At 40.3% G+C, this 13,852-nt stretch overlaps 1 protein-coding gene across 1 annotated transcript; it reads left to right on the plus strand.

Annotated features, from left to right (window-relative positions):
- The first annotated feature begins 4,411 nt into the window (after positions 1–4,411).
- LOC149227283 (uncharacterized) lies at positions 4,412–8,404 on the plus strand. Its single transcript, XM_089380451.1, has 2 exons — positions 4,412–5,714; positions 6,219–8,404. Exons 1-2 carry the CDS (start codon positions 4,412–4,414, stop codon positions 8,402–8,404), a joined length of 3,489 nt encoding a protein of 1,162 aa, XP_089236577.1.
- Positions 8,405–13,852: the final 5,448 nt, after the last annotated feature.

Raw genomic sequence — 13,852 nt, forward strand, 5'->3', positions numbered from 1 at the left:
GTATGAGATGAAAATCAAGTTTTTGCAAGTGTGGCTAGGATAGATTTAGTAGGAGTATGAGACAAAGTGGTATCAAATTTTATTGTCAAGCTAGTAAAAAGAAAAATAAAATTTTGGGTATCGTGTAACCTCTATAAGTTATTGAGGGAATTGGGTATGTTACATTCTCTACCTTGGTTATGGTCCCATATGTTGAGCAAGCAAGAGGCATGCATCTATTACTCTTTCATCAATAGAGGCAAAGTATAGGGGTGTAGTGAACATTGTTACTCAAGCCATTTGGTTGCAACACTTTCTAGAAGAGATTGGTGTACAATTTCAACTTCCTACACTGATATGGTGTGATAACCATAGTATACTCAAGTTTTGTAGAGACCTAGTTCAGAGATAATAGACCAAACACATTAAGGTTCACATGTAGTATATCAGAGATTAGATCCATATATGAGCCATTTATATGCAATGTTTCCCTTCTTTTGAGCACACTAAAGAAATTTTCACCAAGAGATTCACTCAACAAATATTCACAGTTTTGTGGGAGCTATTAGGAGTGAAGGACATAATTGCTTATCAATTGAACTTTTGACTAGTGGTTGAAATTTCGACACATGATCATTCTTATTTTGAGGGTGTCTTCTTCCCACTAGATTTACCTCTTTATTTCACTTTAAATTTTATTTATGTTGTACATTAGTACCTAACATGGCTAAAAATTTCCAACACTCATTAACTAATATAGTCCTCAATTTTGCTTTAAGGAGGGTGTTAGGGTACATTGCGCTTAGTAGTTCATCAGGACCTTATCAATACCTACACTCTGGCCATCATTTGACCCTCTTCTATACATTATTAGGGGCACATATGAACACTTTTAACCATTTGGGATTGACATGCCCTATTTTCGACATTTTCTATTTTTAGTGAGGATGCCACCTAGGATGAAATGTGTCATTGAATGGACTTTGACTGGATGATGACGTGACTATTTTTACTCCATTAATTCATACTAACTCATGCATAGTAATTCATAGAGTGAGTATGCAGTTCCTTTCTTAAATTTAGCAGCTACCACCTAACTCCACTAGCCTATCATGTGTTAGTTGACTTTCAATTCTACTTTTGGAGTTTTATTGGGTAGTTATCACATGTGAGACTTATTACATCAGTCCTAACTATTTTCTAACTCCACTTACTTCCAATGAACTCTATGATTAGCTATTTTTCTAATTTAGTGATTCCCAATCTATTTTGTGAATGTATTTTTCTAGCTAATAGAGTGCATGCTCGAGGAACCTCAACCTAATTCAAATTGGTTCTTCCTCCTATAGAGTCTATATACTGTATTCATGTTCAACAATAATAATATATTGAATTTTCATATCATGCCTCTTGTGTAATTTGAATTGCCTCTTTGGTTATTGAGTCAATTTTCCAAGAAATGTTTCCCTCTATTCTCTCTTGTTTTACAGTAGCTAGTTGAGAATTTGTATCTTGCATAGATCTTGAGATAATGTTTAAAATCCTACAATAAAAAAGAGGGTATGAAGGAGACTAGGTATTATCTAATATAGGTAAAGACGAAAGGTTGGAGATGAGGCCAAGAACCAAAATCAAGATAGAGCTAAAGCTAAAGAGTCTAACCAAGAACCAAACTAGAGTCTTGAATAAAAGTCAGAGTTTGAGATACAACCACAACCAAAGCCACAAAAGATTTTGTAGCCACACATCCAATGGCACAATATCTCGTAGCCGGAAGTCCTAGATTAAACCTATTAAAGGAGAAGATACAAAGCCTACTTATGGGGGCCATCAACTTGAATAGGGGAGGTCATGTCGTGCTAGTAGTACATTGTGGAAGTGGTCAAACAGATATAGAAGCCATGAAGAAAAGAAGGCTTGGGAAATAATATATTTATCACAACAATTTATATTTTTATATATTCTTTAATTGTTGTTAAGCCATCTAAGAAAGAGTGTAAAAGAAAAAATAATTAGAATACATGATCGTTTGTTTGTCGATCCAAGGGAAGCCATGATAGTCGAGATGCACAATATGATGATGACTTCAACATTCCACCCAATATTGTTCTAGACTTTCGCTCTATTCTAAACTTGAAGAATGAATTTTGTCAATCTCTCAAGGAAAAATTATAGGATTCTTTTTAGAAGCTAAAGACAGTGTTTGCGATGTGTTCACCAGGAATATAAATGTCAAATCAAAATAGTGGGCATAATAGAATACAATGAGATTAGAGAAACAGACAAAGTACACAACATCCACAACAATAAGATTTGAAAATATTTAATTATGCTTACACACATAATAATGATACACTTTTTTGTTGGCGGGAGGGAGATGGCTCTGAAACCACGCTCCGCGAAAGACCGCGACGGTTTCGGATGAATACAACTCAACAAGACCGCAGGACCACAGGGAACGGTAGATTCTGTCGGGCGTTAGGGTTTTTTGGAACAGGTGACAGCGCGACGGCGACGGGAGCAGTTTGAACTCGGACGGCATGGAGGACTTTCCGGTAACGGACCTCGTGGATTATTCCGAGGATCCGCTATCTGGACAGACGGTGTTCACCGACCCCATCTTCACATCTTCGGGTTTCGCATCTGATCCTGATAATGACCTTCTGTCTAGGGTAAACTTGACATCTATTGCCTCAACGGAACAGGGTATCGAGGCTCCGCCTTTATCTCCTGGGACCGCCTTCTTGCTCGCGTCTTCATACCCAGAGGCTCTGACTCTTGAAGATATCCCTCCCACACCGTTTGTTTTACCTTCCTCGCTCTCGGAACCTAGGGTTTATGTGCCCCCGCAGTCGAACCCGACTACCCCCTCCGCGTCAAATGGGCCTAAGCCCTCTGGTTGTTTCGGTACTCCCGTGGTAAATTCAAGTGCTCCTGGGCCTTCCTCGGCAGGCAACTCAAACCCTCTTTCAGATCATCCATCCGCCCCGAGAACAAAAAAGCAGAAGGCAAGATGCGTTAGGGCTATCAGGAAGGACACCACCGTCACTTTCGGGAATTCGACAAGTTTCGAGGAAACTATGGCGCTCGCATGCACCGTCTTGGTAGGTCACGTGCGGGGACGCACATTCACGGCAGATCGTCTGCTTCGATGGGTTAAGGAAATCTGGGGCTCCCTGCTCCCTAAGCTCCCTGAGGTTGAGGTACTCCCCCGGGGATGGTTCACCCTCCAATTCGCGAACGAAGATCACACGAACATTGTACTTGAGCACTATTGGCACATAGAGACAGCTCCCGTACTCTTGAAGCGATGGACCCCGTTATTTGATCCTGAAAGGGAGCAGATCGCTGCTGGACCTCTGTGGGTAAGGTTACCTAGACTCCCTCGGCAATATTGGAATGAGGAGGCCTTCATCAAAATTGGAAACGCTCTGGGGACATACCTGGATCATGACCGCTCTTATGTAGATACTCGGAGAAGAACCATGGCGCGCATTCTGGTACATCTTGATACCAGGGAAGGATTAGAGGAGGACATCACTCTGAAATGGGGAAGGCACAAGCGCATCCAGATACTGGATTATGAGGGTGTTCCATTTAGGTGCAACCGGTGTCACCAGGTAGGGCATCTCTATAAGGATTGCCCTCTCAATAACCGCGGGAACAGCCCTCCAAAATATACTCCTATTGTTCCTCGAAGGACTGCACCTCAGATCTCCCCACCTCAGATGGTTTCATCGACTCCTCATGGAGTGCTTCATCATCCTCCGTCTTCTGCTGTGGGCACATCCACTCCTCCCATGACAAGGACAAGGGCAGCAGCTGCAGCAATTCAGAAATCGGGTACTGATCTATCCCTGTCATCTCATACTCTTTCCCTTTCATCTGATTGCATTAACTCTATCTCTGTATCAAAGGCACAATGCTCAATTCCGCCACCCCCTCCTTCTACTGCTTCTATCCCTCCTTCCCTTACCCTTGATCATTCCCCAGCCCCATCTCGCCCTAATGTGCCTCACCCTGAGACAAAACCGCCTCACCATTATTCTCTCAGGCCCCGAACCTCACAATCTGTATCTGATGGCACCTCGGGGCTTTGCATTATTCCCCCTGAACCTGGTCACACCTCATCCAGGGGTCGAAAATCAAATCTGAACAAAGCCATTAGGCGTGCTGGGGCTGAAGTTGCTTCGGGACGTCAATCCACCATTGTCGGGGCCCTTAGAGCTACACACCCCCCACAGCGGGGTCCCCCATGAAGTGCCTATCCTTCAATTGCAGGGGTTTAGCTAGCTCCCCCAAAAAACTAGCCCTAAAACGACTTTTTCAGGTCGAATCTCCTGACATCATCTTCCTTCAAGAGACTCTGGGTTCTGCAGAATCCATATCTCTTGCCTTAAAATCGATTGGGCCAAATTGGCAGTACATTGGGATGGATGCTATGGGCCGTTCGGGTGGATTGGCCATTGGACTAAATCCTTACTCCATCAGACTGGACTCTTCATGGGGAGGGCCTGGATATTTGGGAGCTGACATTTTTTCAAAAGACCTAGGGCTGCCACTGCGCATCATCAATATCTATGGCCCCTGTCAGCAGAGAGAAGGATTCTGGCGCACCCTCCTTGATCGATCTTTGCTGCAAGAGGAAAACCTGATCATTGGAGGCGATCTAAATTTCTCCTTGGGATATGGTGAATCATGGGGCTCATCTGCACAAGCAGATCCCATTACAGACTTCATGAGGAACCTGCTCGAACAGCATGATCTCATCGACATCCCCATGAATCACCCTCTTCCCACATGGAGGAATCGTAGGATCGGGCCAGCAGCTTTGGCTCGTAGACTGGATCGTTTTTTGATCAAGGGATCGCTGCTCCGCCATCTCCATCACTATAAGCAGTGGGTGAGTTCTGGGGGAATCTCGGATCACTCTCCCATCCTGATGGAAATTTTGGGCCCTCACCCAAAACCAAAAGCTCCTTTCAAATTCAACCATCATTGGTTACAGGATCCTGGTTTCTCTAAACTTGTCACGGACTTTTGGGCAGCTCACCCTATTGACAGAGAATCATCTTTGGCTAGGGGTTTTGTCAAAAATTTGACGGAACTTAAACATATTGTGATTGAATGGGCAAAGCTGAAAAAGGCCAAGGAAGACGAACTGCTCATCTCGATAGAAGCAGACATTCACGCTCTGTTGGATGAACAAAACCTGGGCTTTATCTCTGAGGAAAGCAAACATAGGCTGGTCGATTTAGAAAAACAGAAGCACAGTATACTCAAGCTCAGGGAGGAATCGATCAGGCTGAGGAGTAGAGCTACTTGGCTCAAGGCAGGGGATGAAAACTCCAGATTCTTCCATAATTTTGCAAATGGGAGGAGAGTGGCAAATACCATCTGGAACCTTCCCTATCCTGACGGGGGTCTGGCAGACTCCTTCAACAAGCTCTCCAGACTAGGCACCTCCTATTTCAAAGGAATCTTCAAATGCCCTGAAGGAACCAACCTCGCTGAGATCATTCGCGTAGCTTCCCATTTCCCGAGGTTTGTAAACAATGAAGACTTGGAGGATCTTAATGCACCGGTCACCATGAATGAATTGGAGAACACCATCAAATGGTTTCAGAAGGAAAAGAGCCCTGGTCCCGATGGATGGACCATTGAATTTTATCTGGCCTTTTATGACATCATTGGAGAAGACATCTTAAAGGTGGTGGAGGAGAGCAGAACCTCTGGTCAGATCTATCATGCCATTAATACCACCTTCATTGCTCTCATTCCTAAGTCAGACTCTCCATCATCCTTTGCTGATTTTCGTCCCATTTCGCTTTGCAATGTTCTCTATAAGATCATATCCAAGATCATTGCCAATAGGATCAGACCCATCCTATCCAAACACATAGCTCCTCAGCAATTCGCATTCTTGGAAAATAGACAGATTCATGAAGCCATTGGATCCGCACAGGAAGCCATTCACTCTATTTGGACCAAGCACCTCAAGAGCATCCTCCTCAAAATTGATCTCTCAAAGGCCTTTGATAGAGTCAGCTGGCTATACATCAAGATGATTCTCATCCATCTGGGCTTTCCTCATCAGCTTATCACTTGGATTATGGCATGCATTACTACTCCAACTTATAGTATTCTGATTAACGGCGCTGCATCCCATTTCTTCCACTCAGAAAGGGGACTTCGTCAGGGATGCCCCCTTTCCCCCCTCTTGTTCCTATTGGTTACAGAAGCGCTCAGTCGACTCATCATTTCTGCAAAGAGGGAAGGAACTATCCGAGGATTAAAGATCTCAGAAGCATGTTTCCTAACTCACCTTCTGTTCGTGGACGATGTCCTTATTCTCCTTGATGGAAGTATCCGGGATACCTCATCCTTCAACAGAATCCTTAATCTTTTTTCTCATGCCACGGGAATGGTGGTAAACCATGAGAAGTCTTCCATCACTTTGGTTGGTACTTCTGTAGCTGAAACACAATCGGCTATGCTGGCTTTTCCTTTTATTACTCAGCCTCTGGATCGAGGTCTTAAATACCTTGGATATTGGCTAAAGCCTACAAATCAAAAAATAGCTGACTGGGTGTGGCTTGTCACCAAGATCGAAAAGAAAATATCATGCTGGTACTTCAGATACCTCTCCAGAGCGGGAAGATTAACTCTGATCAAATCAGTGCTGGAAGCGACCCCTGTATTTTGGATGGCACTAGCATGGATACCCCGGAACATCCTCACCAAGATTCAGAGACTATGCAACAGATATTTGTGGGCTGGAAAGGAAGAGAAGCGCACCTTTGCTTGGATCTCTTGGAGCAAGATTGCCCTACCCAAGAAATGGGGGGGATGGGGATTAAAGGACCTGGCATCCTTTGCAAAAGCCCTTGCTGCAAAGATGGGTTGGGCGCTGCTGACTTCCCACAGTCTATGGACTGACATTGCATACCATAAGTACATCTGGCCTCTCGACATCATCGACTGGGCTAGACTCCCAAGCTGGAACAGAACGGGCATCTCTTCCATATGGAAAGCTCTCCTTCACTCCCTCCCCCTCCTCAGAAGCAATATCGTGTGGCGCATCAAAAGTGGAAACAGAGCACGCATAGGTTTGGACCCATGGAGCGGATGCGGTGGTAGACACAGGCTTCCTCCAGATCTGATTGCCCTCTTAAACTCTCGTGGCATCAAAGTGCTTGCTCAGATTGCGGATACTGAGGGCTCAGACATACTGCATCAGGCTTGGAAATCTGGCACTCAACTAGACATACCGATCAGATGGCACGAACCATGGAAAGAATATTGCGATGCCCTCACAGAATCCCATATCAGAATTGTGGAAGGACCGGATGAACTCATCTGGCAGATTGCTGATAGTGGGATTTACTCTCCTCGTGAAGGATATAAGGCCATCATCACCCACAGGAAGCCGGAAGTGCTAGACAGATGGTGGCACCAGATTTGGAAGTTAACTGCATCACCCAGGTCGAAATTATTTTCCTGGTGTGTCCTCCGCAATCGCATTCCCACTGATGACCTCCTCAAGCGTAGGGCAGTATCGGGACCCTCGCGATGTGTGCTGTGCAAAGCAGACACAGAAACCACTGAACATTTATTTTTAAGATGCCCCATTGTTCAACAATTATGGCATAATATCAAATTCCACATACAGTATACGGGAGATTGGTCTGGTATAGACCTAATCAGCGCTTGGATTGATTGGGGGAACAAACACAGTGGATCGAAAATAGTAAACCTCCCTATCATTGTTAATTGGTCTATATGGAAGGCTAGAAATAGAATGATATTTGATGGATGGGAGGCTAGGTGGCCACTCGTTGAAGCTGGTATCATCACAGCATATAACGAATTACCAAATCCTCCTCCCTCAAAACAGCGACGGTCGACCCCTCCCCCCAATATCGACATGAGCTCGCCATGGGCATTCTTCGATGGGGCTGCAAACGAACATGGTTGCGGAGGGGGCATCATTTTTCACAAATCCCCGAGGCACTTCTATCACATCAAAGTAGGATTGGGGGCTGGCACAAACAATCATTCTGAGCTCATTTCTCTCCGTCATTTGCTACATTTTGCACTCAGTCACCAATGCACCAGCATCAACATATTTGGCGATTCTCAGATTGTCGTTAACTGGGTCAATAGAGTTACCACATGTCACTCACACACTCTTAATGTACTGCTTGATGAAGTTTTTATACTAAAGGATGCATTTAACTTTTTTCATATCTCTCATATATACAGAGAACATAACCAGAATGCTGACAAGCTTTCCAAGGAGGCCGCGGTGATGGAGAATGGATTATGGGAAATCACTGAATTTTTGGATCAGCAGGAGCAGAAATACTACCACCGGCCATATATAGACCCGACATATCCTACTGCGGGTCAACAGGCGACATAACAAAACAGTATTTTGATGTTTTTTGACTGCCCATCATGATATACTTTGAAAAAGATTGCGGATTGCCAAAAATGGCACCAATTTTGTACAAATTTTTGTAAATGTAACAGACAGATATACAGCGCTGATTTGCAAATATTTGTGAAAATGTACAGAACAGGTGGCATATGCTACAAAGCATCTACATATGTAATCTTTCATATTTATAATGAAATATTACGGATTTTTCCAGTGGAAAAAAAATGATACACTTTTTTGTTGAAATATATTATTTTTTTATTCTTTAAATTTAATGTTTTCCTCGAAAATACTAAGAAAATAACAATACACACCATCACTGTTTAAGTCATATCACACCATGTAGACCAATCTACAATAATTGTGTTGAAATTAAGTAAATACAAAAATGATTTTTTATTTATAAAAAAGGCCATTAATGAGATTTTTTCACAAATAAATTTTTAAAGTTGATGTAACTAATATGACGTCAATCTTTGTTAACCAATAAGAAAAAACTATAGTCCCTAGCGGAGTCGAGCAGTAATGACAATGGACAATGAAAGTATATGGGTTTCCCAATGCTACAACAATATTAAGCAAAATAATTTGGACAAATAAACAATTGCTTGAAAAAATCAAGTGAAACAAATAATATGTTTGGGCATTTTAGTCATATACGTTGTCTTTTATTTTAGTGATAAAATCTAAAATAATTTAGATATTATTTATATATATATATGTGATGTCTTATACTTAATAACAAATGGTTATGGGTAAGGTAGACTAAGTGAATTGATCAACAAAGGAGGGTAAGGTATATTTTATTGGGGAGAAGAATGAATGTTTGACCATTAAGGAGAGGAATGAAGTCAATCAGTTGTTATGGGCAAGTTGTTATAGGTAAGGTAGACTAAGTGAATTGATCAATAAAAGAGTAAGGTATATTAATTAGGGGAGAAGAATGAATGATTGACCACTAAGGAGATGAATGAAGTCAATCAGTTGGCATTGGGATTAACTTATTTTTATGGCATTGGAAAACATCTGTATACTAATTTAGAGATTAATTCAAAAACTTATTTTCATATACAAAAAGACTTTTTTACCCGAAACAACCCACTTTCAACATAACCAACTTTATCCATCATGTTTATGACATAACTAATTTTATGGTTCAACACCAAGTGTGCATATGTTGGATGTGTTTTATCAAATTATTTGCATGCTAACACTTGGATACTTGGTTTATGAATTTTATCAAACAATTGACATGTAAGTCAAGTAGAAAAACTCAAGGGATAAGAAAAGAAAATCCATGAACATGAAGCCTAGATTTAGGTAGTAATCCCGACAAGGTGTTCCTCTATTTTTCAAAAATTTCTTAAACCATGAAATTGGTTTGTGCAATTTTTTTTTAATTCAAAATGGAGGTTCCAATACACATGGCATGAACTTCCCTTTCTTTATTTGAAACATAACAAAAATGCCTAGGAATGTGCTTTCCTAAAAACTTTTATGAAGTGAACTTGGTAGTTCACTTCATGAGAACATCATGAATAAATAAAGTAATCAAATTTTAAATAATAATTATTTATTATAATAATTATATCTTAGTCATTATTCATTGAGTACATTATACATGTATAATGGGTGATAGGACATGCCTTTGGCAAAGGGATGAATTATCATTATCACACATTAATGATTACGTAATATGACTATTATTACATGATTATTATTTATTACATAATAATCACTATATTATAACCCTAGTCATAATATACCCTAGGTATATTACAAGTATTCCCCCCTTAAAAATTATTTTCCCTCAAAGCAAGTGAAAGGAAAACGACTTTCAAAAAATTAAACCATCTTCTTGTAGCTTCCACCTACTTGATCTAGTTGATGACATGAGGCAATGAAACCTTTGAAGCCTTAGATAATATTGTTGCATTGAAAAAGGATCTTTCCATACAAGATGGGTTATTTTTGGTACTCTCTGATATAATATTCTTAATTTGATCTTCTTTGCTATTGCATTGGAGGTGCATTGATCTTTAGATGCTTTGATATGTAAGAACACCATTGACTTTGGTTAGGTACCATAGGATATTGGTATGTTGATTCTTGCATACTATGAATTTTGCGATTTGGGTGTTGATACGATATACTAATACATTGATCCTTTTTAATACATGTTTTAATCATGTCATGATATATTTGAGTCATTATGATGACATATGATAGCTTTATATTTAATGGTGTGACAACATCCTTTGACTAAGATATGACTTCATTAATGGCGATCAATGGTATGTCAGCCTTCACTAAATCTCGATGTTGCTTTCTCACTAAATTGTTTGTTGAACTTAACTTTTGGAAGCACTTTTACTCAACTTAATTACCAATGACACTTTGATTTTTAGTTTTGGATCCCTTCCATTGGGTTCACTTTCTCTTCATTTTCAACTTTTAGAGGCTCTTCCATTGATATAACTTCATTGATAGCAACATTAGATTTTCCACATTTACTACATTTATGTCAATACCCTTATTGGGAGTTTTGGTGCACCTTCGTATTATTCTTCTACATTCTATCAATAGAGTTTTCTTATGATTTCTCAAATGAGAAATTCCATCGTCTTTGGATGATAGTTTTTTATCAATATGTTCAATATCTTTTTTGTGAGTTATTTTTATATTCTTACTTTATTATTGCATCTAATTTATATGTTGTTGAAATTTGCAAGTTTTTATATCTTGATTCTCCAATTCCCTTCAAATGTGTACAATTTCTTTGTCTTTGTTAGCAAGGGTGTTGTTCAAGTTTCTATTTTTCTTTCCTAAATCATCATACCTTGTTGTTGTGATTCCTCATCATATTGAATTGTAGCATTTTCTATATGGTTTATATATTTAGTAATAGATCTTTTGTATATGAATCCACTCCTAATTTTATCCTCTTTCCCTCATAGGAGATTGACAAAAATTTCATTTTCATATTTATAATGAGCAATTTCAATGTTTTCCATCTAGTTAGAACCTAGAATTATGTCAATTGTATAAATGCTAAGAAAATCCACAACAATGAATTGGGACACTAGTTTATAATCACCAACCAATAGATGTAAGTCATGAGTTTCAAATTCTTTGTTTCCTTTAGTGACTTCCTTTATTACTATACTCGATTTTGGAATTAACAATTGATTTTCTAAGTTAACATTAATATAATTTCCTTTGCCATTTAGACAAATAGCAATGATAATATCCCTTTGTTGAATAGTCCCTTTGAGTTTTAATAATCCAAGGACCATGATTGGATTTCTTGTATTAGAAAACATTCCTTCCTTCTCTTTATTAAAGTCCATTTTTCCAAAGACAATCGCGTGCGCAACAGCCCAGCCCAAGCCTACACTGACCTAGATGCCACTGCCCCTGCAGATCCATCTCTCGGCAGCCTCCTGCTGTTGAGGCCAACTAGACCATGCAGACCTCTGAGGAGGGAGATCCTCACTCTTCCACGCAGATAGGGAATGAATAAAATGCAGAAACCTTCGCATCTTTGATCGCAGAGAATGGAAGTCCAAGGAATAGGCCATCAATCAATAAATTTGTAAAGAAACTTGAAAGTACCCCAGAGATTTCCCTCCCTTCAGCACTTCCAAGAAGAGCAGCCATCTCTCTAGAAGAACACGGACTTGTTGGACAGTTCACAGGGCTATGGCCTTCACCTAAATCAGTGCAAAAATAGGTGGAAAGAAACTGGAATGCAACCACACAGGGGAAGATAGCAATACGATTCTGTGGAAGGGGTTACTATACCTTTCTCTTTGAAACAAAGGAGGACAGAGATATGATATTTAGAAACGGACCTTACTTCATGGACTCCAGAGGTTTATACCTGAACAGGTGGACGCCAGATTTTGATCCGGAGATGGATGTCCCAAACGCAGTGCCTGTGTGGGTTAGGCTCCCGCATCTTCCTCTTCACTACTGGGGAGACGAATCTGTAAAGGCTATAGGAAATGCAGTGGGCAAATATATTGACAGATGTGAGCCAAAAGACAACATGCACACGTGCGCAAGAATATGTGTGGAAGTAGATCTTGAAAAGGCCTCCCAGAGGCAATAAATATCAAGGTCGACCAGTGGACACACATTTAGCAGTTGGACTACGAGAAAATACCATTTAAATGCAAGGTATGTCACGAGTATGGTCATTTTGCAAATAGGTGTCTTAAAAAAATAGAGCATGAAAATGTAGAAGAGCAAGAACCTACATGGGAACAAGTGAAAAGGAAAAAACCTACCAATAAGCAGACTGCGTCAAATATTTATTAGTCCCAAGAAGCAAATGAAACAACCTCTCAGCCTCCAGCGAAGGTTACTCCTCCTGATCACACAACTCCGAATCCTTTTGAGCCATTAGAAGACTCCTTTGATCCACCCTCTCCCAGATCCCCACCCTCAAACCCTATAGCTCTCATATCCACCCCCAACCCAATATCCTCCCCTCCTCCTCCCTCAGTGGACCGCATTCTAACTAGAAACAAAGCCAAAGAAATCCCCCAAGCTTGGGATCAACAAAAAAAAGTGGGAAGGAAATCCAATAAAGAAATCAGAGATGAGGCAGCAGCTAAAGAAATGGCCCTAGGAACGCAACAGCCAATGGATTCATTCCTTGGGAAACAAACAGGAAGTCATGAAAAAACTCAGCAAAGAGGAAAGGGAGGACCACACCAACACAACAGTAAATAATGATAGTGGTCTCTTGGAATTGTCGCAGCCTTGGCACCTCCTTTAAAGTCAATGCAACTAGAGGCATTTTAGCCAAGGAACAACCGGATATATATATATGATCCACGAGACCAAACTAAACAAGCAAGAAAATCAAAAAATGATTCAAAAACTAAAAAATTATGAAGAAGTAGTGTTAGAAGCCACAGGAGCATTAGGAGGAATCAGCACCATTTGGGATAAAAGAAAATGGGAATTAATGACCCACAAAACTAGTAGACATTGGATTCGAACAGAGTTGAGGAATCTCAATACAAAAGAACAGTATAGCATTATAAATGTGTATTCTCCAAATCACTATAGAGAGAAAGAACAATGTTGGAAATAATTTAAAGAAGAAATAACAGAGAGACAAAGTGGGCACTTAATCCTGGGAGGGGACTTAAATCTGATAAGGAACACAGAAGAAAAATTTGGCGGAACCTTTCACAATGATCCATCAAGAGAAGCTCTTGAAGGAATAATAAAAGAATACAAATTAACGGACATTCCTCAAACAATGGAAAATACACTTGGAACAACAAAAGAATTGGAAAAAACAACATAAAAGAAAAGTTGGACAGAATTCTTATTCATGAAAGCATAGCAGTTGCTTACACTCTTGTGAAAAGTAAAATTGTTCACAACTCAGCTTCATATCACAAGCCGGTG

This window comes from Pinus tabuliformis, chromosome J (genome assembly GCF_031772625.1).
Source record: "Pinus tabuliformis cultivar Carrire ecotype Pingquan chromosome J, CPIR1, whole genome shotgun sequence".
NCBI classification, from domain to species: Eukaryota; Viridiplantae; Streptophyta; class Pinopsida; order Pinales; family Pinaceae; genus Pinus; species Pinus tabuliformis.

Bases quoted from the DNA above. Each gene is read 5' to 3' on its own strand.
- LOC149227283 (XM_089380451.1), top strand. From the start codon at position 4,412: ATGGATGCTATGGGCCGTTCGGGTGGATTGGCCATTGGACTAAATCCT. The intron at 5,715-6,218 runs GTCAGATCTATC...TATTGGTTACAG, and splicing joins GGAGGAGAGCAGAACCTCTG to AAGCGCTCAGTCGACTCATC.